Source organism: Esox lucius, chromosome 17 (assembly GCF_011004845.1).
Source record: "Esox lucius isolate fEsoLuc1 chromosome 17, fEsoLuc1.pri, whole genome shotgun sequence".
Lineage (NCBI taxonomy): Eukaryota > Metazoa > Chordata > Actinopteri > Esociformes > Esocidae > Esox > Esox lucius.
Window position 1 is genome coordinate 48,281,942 of NC_047585.1, and position 13,072 is coordinate 48,295,013.

Below are 13,072 nucleotides of genomic sequence, written 5' to 3' on the forward strand. Positions count from 1 at the left end.
TTCCTACACTGCTTTCTCTGTGGAATATTCAATAGTTTATTAGTTATGAGGCAATATGTATTCCATATTCTGTCATTGGCATTGTCTGAATTTTACCCTTGGAACGTGTTTTAACACCCACTAACACCCACTTTTTATCGAAATTACTCTTAAATATGATCATATGTGAATTGTTGTCAATGTTTTGAGAGGTACATGTTCTCAAACAATTAATAAACTCAATTTATCTCCGTTTTTAAGTAATTCGTTGGTCTCTTTTATTTTGAAAAATTCCAGATTTTCGTGACCCGGAAGTGTTTCTTTAATGTTGCTCACAAGACGCAGATGAAGATCATGCGGTCCTGATTAACTACATGTACTTGTGATATCTGTATGCGGAATGCCATTTACCACTCAAGAAACTTCTAGATAACACTTCAAGTAGCCAACAAAGTAAAAATGCTTTCTCGTTTGCTAAAGGAGCACCAAGCAAAGCAAAATGAGCGAAAGGAACTTCAAGGTGAGGAAATAAATTAACGTGCAAAACGAATCTGCAGCGTGTTAGCTACACTAGCTGCTACTTGTGCTAAAAACAGTAGCATAACTGGGAAATGTAGCTAGCTAAAATGATTTACATAACTAGCTGTACAGGTTCTCGAATTGACGTTATACCCGTTCCATCCCTGTTTATACGGACTTAAATGGACATATACTGTAATTTTGTCATTTGGCTAGTTAGCTTCTAGCCTGTTCTCCACATTTTTGTGAGCAACCACGGCCTAGCTAGCTAATTGATAGTGTCTGATTTCCTTTTGTATATTAAATGTGAACAACATGAACTTAAACTATATTGTAGTTATGCTACTAGCCAGTTTCATTGGCATTACCGGGGAGACTATTCCATCCACCCGTGACTACGTTTTCCTTTTTTGCCCGGCAGAAAGACGCAGACGTGAAGCAATTACTGCCGCCACCTGCTTAACAGAAGCCCTGGTCGACCACCTCAATGTGGGGTATGTATGCCTTGCTTGTCTTCTTTTTCTCAGCTCATATGCCTTGACCCGTTTGCCACAGACAACTTACTTGCATCTGGCAAATGTTAAGTATGTTAGACAGATTATATTACACATGTATCATATGTGCAATTTTGATAATGTATTTCAATATGTTGAGAGAGAGTAATGACAGAATAGCTACAATATTTCTAAGTTCATAAATCGTTTGAAGTAATTGTTAGACTGTTTCTCTATGCACACAGCTCTGTCACTCAAAGAGAGCAGGGATTAGCTAGTGCAAATGCAGGTTCATCTGGTTATGTTGCTCTCCCCTGACTAATGCAATTTGATAGAGCTTTGTCAAGTAATGGTTATCTATGTGGAAAAACGAATCTTATATCACTGCAAAAGCACAACATTGGTCAGCCCCAAATGATTGTGGTACATAAATGATTGTCACAGGTTTTCAAGTAGATGTGGTCATTTTACTGTATGATGTATTAATAAATATGAATGCAATTACTTTGATGTTATTCAAGCTACTGTCTAAACATTTAGTATAACAAAATGTGGTGTCCTTTGTAGAACATCCAGATTCAGTGGAAAGTTGGAAGCGCCAAGCAAACAAAATGCAAAACAGCATTTCTCCGGTTGCTTGTAATTACTACAGACAGTTACAGAACACCACATGGGCATGTGGAAGTAGATTAGATTATACTGAACATCACATGGGCATGTGGAAGTAGATTAGATTATACTGAACATCACATGGGCATGTGGACGTAGATTACACTGAACACCACAGGGGCGTGTGGACGTAGATTACACTGAACACCACAGGGGCGTGTGGAAGTAGATTATACTGAACACCACAGGGGCGTGTGGAAGTAGATTTTACTGAACACACCATGGGCGTGTGGAAGTAGATTATACTGAACACCCCATGGGCGTGTGGAAGTAGATTATACTGAACACCCCATGGGCGTGTGGAAGTAGATTATACTGAACACCCCATGGGCGTGTGGAAGTAGATTATACTGAACACCCCATGGGCGTGTGGAAGTAGATTATACTGAACACCCCATGGGCGTGTGGAAGTAGATGAGTAGATTATACTGCAAAATTCAAATTTTCTCATTTAACCTTGTGTTGAGGCCGGGTTGTTTTTATGACACATCTCATTGCTAACATTAGTAATAAGTACATTAAGTAGACATGAAGGATAGTCTTTGGGACAAGTCTGTCCTTGAGAGGCCAAGCCAGAACCGGACTTGAACCTAATGGGACCTCTCTGGAGAGAAAATGGCTGTGTAGGAACATCCTTTGTTCAACCTGACAGAGCGTGAGAGGATCTGCCGGGAAGAATGAGAAACCCCTCAAATACAGGCGTACCGTGTACTGGCGGGTACAGGCGTACCGGGTACAGGCGTACCAAGCTAGCAGCATCATACCCAAAGCTGTAATGGCTGCAATGCTGCATTAACAAAGTGCAGAGTAAAGGGGTCTGAATACTTAGCAAATGTGGCATGTCATTTAAATTTTTTATGAATTTGCAAAAATGGCTACATTGCTTTATCATTATGGGATATTGTGTGTAGGTTGAAGGGACGTTATTTAATCCATTTTAGAATTAGGCTGAAAGGTATGAAACTGGGGGAAAAGTGAAGGGTACTAAATACTGTCAAATGGCACTGCGTAATGCGGAATGGCCTAGAGCAGAATGGCCTAGTACACACTTGGAGATAATTGGGACACAGCACTTTGGTAACCAATGACAGCATGTGACTCCACAGCACAGTGTACATTGGTAATATTTAAGCAGCTTATGCTCTGTTCGTCTCAACCACTGGTGTTGCACCAGTAATTCTGTGCCTCATAATGGCAAGGTGGAAAGGATAACGGTCAAGCCTAACCCTAACCTTTTGTTTCTGCATTAGGATTAAATGTTTTTAGTTTCATAATCTCTACCATCCGTCTGTACCTTAGTTTCCAATGCTGTAGGTTTATAATATTTAATTGGTGTTTGTCATTCATTCATCTTCTTCCGCTTATCCGGGGCCGGGTCGCGGGGGCAGCAGTCTAAGCAGAGATGCCCAGACTACCCTCTCCCTAGACACTTCCTCTAGCTCTTCCGGGGGGACACCGAGGCATTCCCAGGCCAGCCAGGAGACATAGTCCCTCCAGCGTGTCCTAGGTCTTCCCCGGGTTATCCTCCTGGTGGGACGGGCCCGGAACACCTTCCCGGGAATGCGTTGAGGAGGCAACCGGAACAGATGCCCAAGCCACCTCAGCTGACCCCTCTCGATGTGGAGGAGCAGCGGCTTTACTCTGAGCTCCTCCCGGGTGACCGAGCTTCTCACCCTCTCTCTAAGGGATCGCCCAGCCACCCTGCGGAGAAAGCTCATTTCGACCGCCTGTATCCAGGATCTTGTCCTTTCGGTCATGACCCAAAGCTCATGACCATAGGTGAGAGTAGGAACGTAGATTTACGGGTAAATCGAGAGCTTCGCCTTGCGGCTCAGCTCTTTCTTCACCACGACAGACCGATACATCGACTGCATTACTGCAGATGCTGCACCGATCCGTCTGTCAATCTCCCGTTCCATCCTTCCCTCACTCGTGAACAAGACCCCTAGATACTTAAACTCCTCCACTTGAGGCAAGAACTCTCCAACCTGAAGTGGGCAAGCCACCCTTTTCCGACTGAGGACCATGGTCTCGGATTTGGAGGTACTGATTTTCAATCACGACCGCTTTACACTCGGCTGCAAACCGTCCCAGCGCATGCTGAAGGTCCTGGTTTGAAGGGGCCAACACAACAAAATCATCCGCAAAGAGCAGAGACGAAATCGTGTGGTCCCCAAACCTGACACCCTCCGGCCCCTGGCTGCACCCTGAAATTCTGTCCATTAAAATTACAAACGGAACCGGCAACAAAGGGCAGCCCTGCCGGAGTCCAACATGCACTGGGAACAAGTCTGACTGACTGCCGGCAATGCGAACCAAGCTCCTGCTTCGGTCGTACAGGGACCTGACAGCCCTTAGCAAAGGACCCAGGACCCCATACTCCCGAAGCACCCTCCACAGGATGCCGCAAGGGACACAGTCGAATGCCTTCTCCAAATCCACAAAACACATGTGGATTGGTTGGGCAAACTCCCATGAACCCTCTAGCACCCTGTAGAGGGTATAGAGCTGATCCAGTGTTCCACGGCCCGGACGAAAACCACACTGTTCCTCCTGAGTCCGAGGTTCTACTATCGGCCGTATTCTCCTCTCCAGTACCCTGGCATAGTCTTTCCCGGGGAGGCTGAGAAGTGTGATCCCCCTGTAGTTGGAACACATCCTCTGGTCCCCCTTCTTAAAAAGAGGGACCACCAACCTGGTGTGCCATCCCAGAGGCACTGTCCAGACGACATCCCCTTCCACCGCCCGACGTCATCCCCAGTTGAGGTCAACAGCTGCCCACCTCTACTGTAAACAGCGTTGGTAGGGCACTGTTTCCCTCTCCTGAGACGCCGGACGGTTTGCCAGAATCTCTTCGAGGCCAGCCGATCATCCTTCTCCATGGCCTCACCGAACTCCTCCCAGGCCCGAGTTTTTGCCTCCACAACCACCCGGGCTGCAGTCCGCTTGGCCTGCCGGTACCCGTCAGCTGCCTCAGGAGTCCCACAAGCCAACCAGGCCTGATAGGACTCCTTCTTCAGCTTGACAACATCCCTTACTTCCGGTGTCCACCACCGGGTTCGGGGATTGCCGCCTCGACAGGCACCGGAGGCCTTACGGCCACAGCTCTGAGCGGCCGCTTCGACAATGGAGGTGGAGAACATGGTCCACTCGGGCTCAATATCTCCAGCCTCCCTCGGGATCCAGTTGAAGCTCTGCCGGAGGTGGGAGTTAAAGATTTCTCTGACAGGAGACTCGGCCAGACGTTCCCAGCAGACCCTTACAGTACGCTTGGGTCTGCGGAGTCTGTCCAGCTTCCTCCCCCGCCATCGGATCCAACTCACCACCAGGTGGTGATCAGTTGACAGCTCCGCCCCTCTCTTCACCCGAGTGTCCAAGACATACGGCCGCAGGTCAGATGAGACGACAACAAAGTCGATCATCGACCTATGTCCTAGGGTGTCCTGGTGCCACGTGCACTGATGGACACCCTTATGCTTGAACATGGTGTTCGTTATGGACAAACTGTGACTAGCACAGAAGTCCAATAATTGAACACCGCTCAGGTTCAGATCAGGGGGGCAGTTCCTCCCAATCAAGGCCCTCCAGGTGTCACTGTCGTTGCCCGCGTGAGCGTTGAAGTCCCCCAGTAGAACGATGGAGTCCCCAGTCTGAGCACTTTCCAGCAACCCTCACAGAGACTCCAAGAAGGTCGGGTACTCTGTACTGCCGTTCGGCCCGTAGGCACAAACAACAGTGAGAGACCTATCCCCGACCCGTAGGCGCAGGGAAACGACTCTCTCGTTCACTGGGGTAAACTCCAACACATGGCGGCAGAGCTGGGGGGCTATAAGCAAACCCAAATCAGCCCGCCGCCTCTCACCATGGGCAACTCCAGAGTGGTGAAGAGTCCATCCTCAAGGAGTGAGACGTTTGTGTTCAGGGATCGGGTTGTCGAGGCCCCCACCTTTTCGACTGCCGCCCAATCCTCTACGCACCGACCCCTCATGGTCCCTCCTGCAGGTGGTGAGCCCACGGGAAGGCGGCCCCACATCGCTCCTTTGGGCTGAGCCCGGCCGGACCCTGTGGGGAAAGGCCTGGCCACCAGGCGCACGCATGCGAGCCCCAACCCCGGGCTTGGCTCTAGGGTGGGGCCCCTTTTGCGTCATACCGGGCGACATCACATTCCTCAATGTTTATCATTATTAAAGGGTTTTTGAACTGATGTTTGTCAGTTCATGCTGTAGGTTTAACATTTAATTGGTGTTTGTCTGTTTAAATTAAAGCCATTCTTTACCTTTCATCTTGAACCTAATGTAGGTACAGAGAGGTTTGGTGCTCTACTCATCTTCCAGTGGCTGTTTCCTTCCAGGGTGGCCCAGGCGTACGTGAACCAGCGGAAGCTGGACCATGAGGTGAAGACGTTACAGGTGCAGGCCAGCCAGTTTTCCAAACAGACCGCTCAGTGGATCAGTATGGTGGAAGGATTCAATCAAGCCCTGAAGGTAGTTGGGGACGTTGGTGTGCATGTATTTCTGTTTCACAACACTGTGGTCTTTCAACATTAACCCTAGTCTGTAAAAATAAATAATAGACACCAAAATGATAGATTCCAAAAGGACCAATGAGTATTTTCAACATGGCCAGTATTGCTGAAATACACTGCTCAAAAAATGTACGGGGAACATGTAATCATCACAGTATAACACCAAGTCAATAGAACTTCAGGGATATCAATCTGTCCAGTTAGGAAGCATTAGCGATTATGACTCAATGTCACCTGTTTTGGTGCAAATTAAAGTGAAAACAGATACACTGGAGAGGCAAAAGCAAGACAACCCCCCAAAAAGAGAATGGTTTTGCAGGTGGTGGCCACAGATAATTGCTCTCTCCTTATCCTTCCTGACTGATTCTTTTGTAAAGTCTGCTGGCCATAAGTGTCTTTGTTAACATTTTTATCAGTGGAGGTGACTGCAGTAGTAGGTGGGTGACTGCAGTAGTAGGTGAAGAGGGTGATTTTAATGACTGTCTGACGGTGAGATGTCTGTCCTCCTGTGGCAGAATGGTCATTTCCTGAATAAAACTCTTAGGGCTGGTTTCACAGACAGAGGTGCTGCTTAGTCTTGGACAAAAAAAACAAGCTCAGTAGAGTTTTCTACTGAACTAGATTTTTTTTAGTCCTAGACTAGGCTAAATCAATGTCTGTGAAACTGGGCTAAGATTCAATTTGTTTTGAACGTGTAGGGTCATACCATCTCATCTTTAGTATTGTCGCCTTCATAAGGCTGCCTTAACTGTGATATATCTGGCTCTTGAACAGGAAATTGGTGACGTGGAGAATTGGGCTCGAAGTATCGAGATGGACATGAGGACCATTGCAACAGCACTGGAGTATGTACACAAAGGACCTCTGACTTCAGCCTCATAGTAGACAGAGTTGAACTGCTACTAGCTTTAGTATCTAATCACTCACTGTGAAGAAGTGATCGCCATGGATACCAGGAGGCTGGTCCCAAACATTCTGATAAGCCATCTAAAAGGATTAAGTCTTCAGAGGTGACCAAGGCTTTAAGGCTTGTGTTCATGAGTGACATTAGTAGATTTAACTCTGAGCATCTAATGCCTATCTGCAATGTTGTCATGTTAACACAACTGGAATTGTCAAGGTCTGTACCAAATATATTAACTGAGTTTTCCAAACATCTAACTTATTTTCTGATGGTGTAAAAAATGGGCAACAACCTCAGATATGGTCAGTGTGAATTTAGCAACATTTTCAAATGATAATGATTAGCTGTTTACACAAATGTTGGAGAACGAATTATACCTAAATATAATTAAAGGCTAGTGCTTATTGAATATGATTTTATCTTTTTGTCCAACAAGCAGCAGTTCATATTGGGATTCTAATCTCTCAAGTTATTCAGCTCTATTCCTATAATGATGAACAGGACATTGAACTGTGGATTAGCCATCTAGCTTGGCATGGAACAAAAGAGGCCTGTTTGTTTAATGGTGCAATGTTTTAGTTGGTGCTGTGTTTTCATTGGTAAATGGATATTGGCTTGTGGTTATTTGTAACATTCTTATGACATTCTTAATGGGACTTGCTGTTGCTCCATTCTGAATCCTTTTCATTCATCAGATTTATTTGGATCAGTTGGATTTTTTAGATTTTTGTTTAACTGGAAAGGATTTTCAAAGATTCTTAGGAGTCAGGGCCAGGTTGCGGCGGTACAACAATTGAATCTCATATTTCCCCCTATTATTTAATTCATTGTATTTCTTCCAAATTCTAATGATCCATTTCTTAATATCCTATGTGAAACTACTAGCATTTTCATAGAAAAAAATACAGATTTCTCCTTTATTCTGCCAAGTAAGCTTATTCAGAACCATTTTTCATTCACAATGAAGACATGACCAAAAGCATTGTAATTGCAAGACATAACTTAGTAACACAATAATTACAATGTGCAAAGGAATAGTCAAAATACACCATAGAAAGTGATATAATAGATGTGGTTAGGATGTGTCCATAAATATTGTCCTAAACCAAATTTTTCCCAATAAATGCTTTTTCATTTTGCCGAAGCATGTAGTTTATTAGGCTACAGATGGAAGATGATCTTCACAAGATGGTCAAAGTAGACTGTCATTGTTCATGCTGCTTACCAGTAAACTGTATGTCGGGGCTCTTTGGTGATATGATTGAGAAATGGCTGCAGTTAAATGTTTTTGCTCTTATTTGTAAAATGTGATGTGAACTGATTTTCTGCTTTTATGACAAAATGATTGGTAAACAATGCAAATGTGATGGAAGCCTATTAACACAGTATAGCCAGCTTTGCTAGAGGAAAGTAAGATCAGGCCAATGCAGTGTTTTTATATGTTAAATTAGGTAGCTACCTAATTTTAGGCAGTAAGCTTGGGTGCTTGACTGTCAATTTAAGATCAGAACACTCAGATCAACCCTTTTCCTGTGCATTTTCCTTAAGTACATTCCAATTGTGCCACACAGCAAAATCAACGGACTAATGTTCTCTGTAAATGTTGTACAGTTCAAACTCAGTCTTCAGTATACTGTTTTCAGTGAATTTTAATCCAACTGTACTGATATTAAAATCTTTCCAATGTGTTAAAAATTCTCTGATGGGGTGTTCATTTCACTAATGTTCATACTGTAGTATATTGTTTGTGGTGTTTTTTTTTCTTTACACTTTTTTTTTTTTTCCACTTACACGTGGTGTAAAACTTGGATAAAGCTGGAGCAATGTATATTGTAGTGGTATGAGTGGTTACATACGAAGTCTCCGTCTGTCATCTCAAATTCTACAATTTCCAGACACAGCTCTTCTTGGTGTAAAGGCTAATTTAATTTTTTAATTATTCTTTACTTCCTTTTGCTGTGGGTTGTAGTTACCAGAAATATTTCCCCTTTTATTAAATTCCTGTTTATTTCAGTTCCTTTGTGAATGTTGTTTATATATATATATATATATATATATATATATATGCACTATGAAACATGAAACATGCTTCACTGTATATCACTTATTTTAATGAAGGCCTAGCTTTACCACAATACAGTGGTGTTGGGGGAAATAGGTTTCAAGGCCACAACATTCCTGCATATCATATTATGTTGACTTGCAACTTGTGTTATTCCTAATGGAACCTAGCCTGAGATATCCAACATTTGGTAGGGGCGTTTACAAAGTTTTTACAAAAATTCAATCCACACAACATTTGAATAACCACTGCCCAATTTCCTGTGCATAGTGAATTAACAAATAAACTGCAATTGTCTGATTGTTAGATATTCCCCTGACTTCCAATATTTTATATTGAAACTAAGTAAATAAACTTTCACACTTTGATCACATTCCCAACATAAAATAATGTGTATGTAAAAGTACACGCCTCAAAAAAATTAAGGGAATACTTAATCATCACTGTATGACACCAGGTCATTTAAACTTCCAGGGACAACAATCTATCCAGTTGGGAAGCAGAAGTGATGTGAGAATCAATGTCACCTGTTTTGGTGCAAATGAAATTGACAACAGGTGCACTGGAGACACATCAGCAAGACAACCCCAAAAAAGAAATGGTTTTGAAGGTGGAAGCCACAGACAATTGTTCTCTTCTCATCCTTCCTGACTGATTCTTCTCTAGTTTTCTTCAGGGTGGTTGTGGTTGGTGGGTGTCCCTTTGGTTGATGCTTGGCAATGTGGGTGGATTGATTTCCTGCCTGTTGGGCCCTGTCCGGGTAGGGCCACAGTGTCACTAGAACCCCCCCAGTCTCGGCCCCAAGGTCTTATGGTGCTATATTATTGTGCTGGGGGAGTAGGGTCAGGAAGTTTTAGAGCATTTCATGCTTCCTGCTGCTGACCAACTTTATGGAGATGCAGATTTCATTTTCCAACAGGACTTGGCACCTGCACACAGTGCCAAAGCTACCAGTACCTGGTTTAAGGACCATGGTATCCCTATTTCTTAATTGGCCAGCAAACTCGCCTGACCTTAACCCTATTGAAAATCTATGGGGTATTGTGAATAGGAAGATGGGATACGCCAGACCCAACAATGCAGAAGAGCTGAAGGCCACTATCAGAACAACCTGGGCTCTTATAACACCTGAGCAGTGCCACAGACTAATCGACTCCATGCCACGCTGAATTTCTGCAGTAATTCAGGGAAAAGGAGCCCCAACTAAGTATTGAGTGCTGTACATGCTCATACTTTTCATGTTCATACTTTTCAGTTGGCCAACATTTCAAAAAATAATTTTTTTGTATTGGTCTTAAGTAATATTCTAATTTTCAGAGATACTGAATTTGGGATTTTCATTAGTTGTCAGTTATAATCATCACACTTTAAAGAAATAAATATTTGAAATACATCAGTATGTGTGTAATGAATGAATATAATATACAAGTTTCACTTTTTGAATGGAATTACTGACATAAATCAACTTTTTGATGATATTCTAATTATATGACCAGCACCTGTATATCTAAGGAATGCATTTTCACAATGTTCCCGGTCTCCTGCCGTTTTAAACTTAGGAGGACATGAGGTCTTGGCCCACACCTGAGGAGTACCAGGCTTGAAAGACCCGTTGCTGTCCCTGTCCAAAGTCCTCCTTGTTGTGTTGCAGATCAAGACAATACCTGATGATCCCAGCTGCCACTCTGCTGACCCCCCCCCCCCAGGTGGTCCCTCTCCTTGTCCATCTGGTCATGCTTCTGACGTTGATTAGGTTAAATAGACTTTATTATTATGACTTGACAACTCCTAGCCACTGAAATTCAACTCTGTTGTTGATTGCTCCTTGGGGTTTCAGGCTGGAGGTTCTGTAAAAGCCTTTTGTGGCAACTGCTGTTGTAAAAAGGGCTTTATAAATAAATGTGATTGTACCTGTGGTACCTGCACCCCATTCAGGTTGCACAGGTAGTCTAGCTCCTCCAGGATGGCACATTCATACATGCCGTCACAAGAAGGTTTGCTGTGTCCCCCAGTACAGCCTCAAGAGCATGGAGGATATACCAGGAAACAGGCCGTTGCACAAGAAGAGCTGGACAGGGCCGTAGAAGGGCTTCAACCAAGCAGCAGGACCGGTATCTGCTCCTTTGTGCAGGGAGGAACAGGAGGAGCACTGCCAGAGCCCTGCAAAATTACCTCCAGCAGGTTACTGGTGTGCATGTTTCTGACCAAACTGCCAGAAACAGACTCCACTAGTGGGACCTGTCCTTACAGCCCAGCACCGTGCAGCCTGATTGACATTTGCCAGAGCACACCAAAAATGGCAGGTCCGCCAATGGCGCCGCATTCTCTTCATAGATGAGAGCATGTTCACACTGGGCACGTGACAGATGTGAATCTGGAGTCATGGTGAACGTTATGCAACATCATCCAGCATGACCGGCTTTGGCGGTGGGTCAGTAATGGTCTGGGGAGGCATTTCCTTGGAGGGTCACACAGACCTCCATGTGTTAGCCAACGGTACCCTCACTGCTGTTAGGTACAGGGATGAAATCCTCAGACCCATCAGACCTTATGCTGGTGCAATTGGCCCTGGGATCCTCCTGGTGCAGGACAATGCCAGGCCTCATGTGGCCAGAGTGTGTAGGCAGTTGCTGGATGACAAATGCATTGATGCCATTGACTGGCCCTCATGTTCCCCAGACCTGAATCCGATTGAGAACCTCTGGGATGTTATGTATCGGTGCAGCCGACGCCCCCAAGTAGCTCTCCAGGAGCTCAATGATGCCCTGATCCAAGTCTGGGAGGAGATCCCGCAGGACACCATCTGCTCTCTCATCAGGAGCAGGCCCAGACATTGGCGGGAGTGCATACAGACACGTGGGGTCCACACACACTACTGAGTCACATTAGGAGTTGCCGTGATCAAATTCACACAAGTTTGAACAGCCTGTGAGTTTGAATCCAGCCCTCAGTCGGTTGGTGATTTTGGTTTCCATTGACCATTGTTGTCATTTTGTTCTCAATGAATTACACAATGTACAATAAAGATTTTGATCTTTAATATATTTCCTTCATCGAGACCTGATGTGTGATTTAAGTGTTCCCTTAATTTTTTTTGAGCAGTGTACTATCAAACAGTCTTATACATGAGACCAAGCAATGAAAGAAAGTTGCATCACAAGGGACAAGTCACTGGTAACCTTTTATTTCATGACTTCAGAAAGCTTCATGACATTTGAGAAACGCATACATACTTTTTAAAGAAATGTCTACCCATTTTTGCAGATGCTCTAATTGAGAGTGACTTACAGTAGTAAGTGCATTCATTCTTTTGTATGGGCACCCCATGTTAATCACTATGCTCTACCAAATGAACTAAACAATACTCTTTTAAATCTATAAATTGAGCACCTCATACAGAGGTGTATCAGAGGTGTATCTACCATCATACAGATGGTATGTACCATGCAACAAAATGTTTGCTAACAAGGTTCTCTTTCTAGAATGCAACAACAGAAGGGATTGTTCAACAAAATTACAAAATTGTACTTTGTCCATAGACTGACAGGGTAATTAAATCAAAATATGACAGGAATACAGAACAAGCTTTTGTTTCCTTGACTTTGTTTTCTAAATGCTAGCATTTTACAATTCTTAGCACAAATCCCATCCAAGTCCTAGGGACCTATATAACCGCTTTCTCTTCATCATATCCAAATCATCCAAAAGTATTTTAAACGTATTGTGAAGTAAAAAAAAAAGGCCATTAGAGATTATTTTAATGTGACATTCATAACAGTTATATTATTGGTATGATGGGGCCTTTGGCACCATTCTACTTCTCCAGAACCTCTGGTCTGATCAGTACCAAATGGGGTTTATACATATTATCCAGGTTCACATGTCCCTCAATATCGAGTTGGAGCCTAGGTCAAACCATT

General features: G+C 43.9%; 1 protein-coding gene across 1 annotated transcript; it reads left to right on the plus strand.

Annotated features, from left to right (window-relative positions):
- The first annotated feature begins 327 nt into the window (after positions 1 to 327).
- bloc1s1 (biogenesis of lysosomal organelles complex-1, subunit 1) lies at positions 328 to 9,103 on the plus strand. The gene is made up of 4 exons (XM_010865851.4): positions 328 to 499; positions 920 to 992; positions 6,013 to 6,145; positions 6,961 to 9,103. Exons 1-4 carry the CDS (start codon positions 439 to 441, stop codon positions 7,066 to 7,068), a joined length of 375 nt encoding a protein of 124 aa, XP_010864153.1. The 5' UTR covers positions 328 to 438; the 3' UTR covers positions 7,069 to 9,103.
- Positions 9,104 to 13,072: the final 3,969 nt, after the last annotated feature.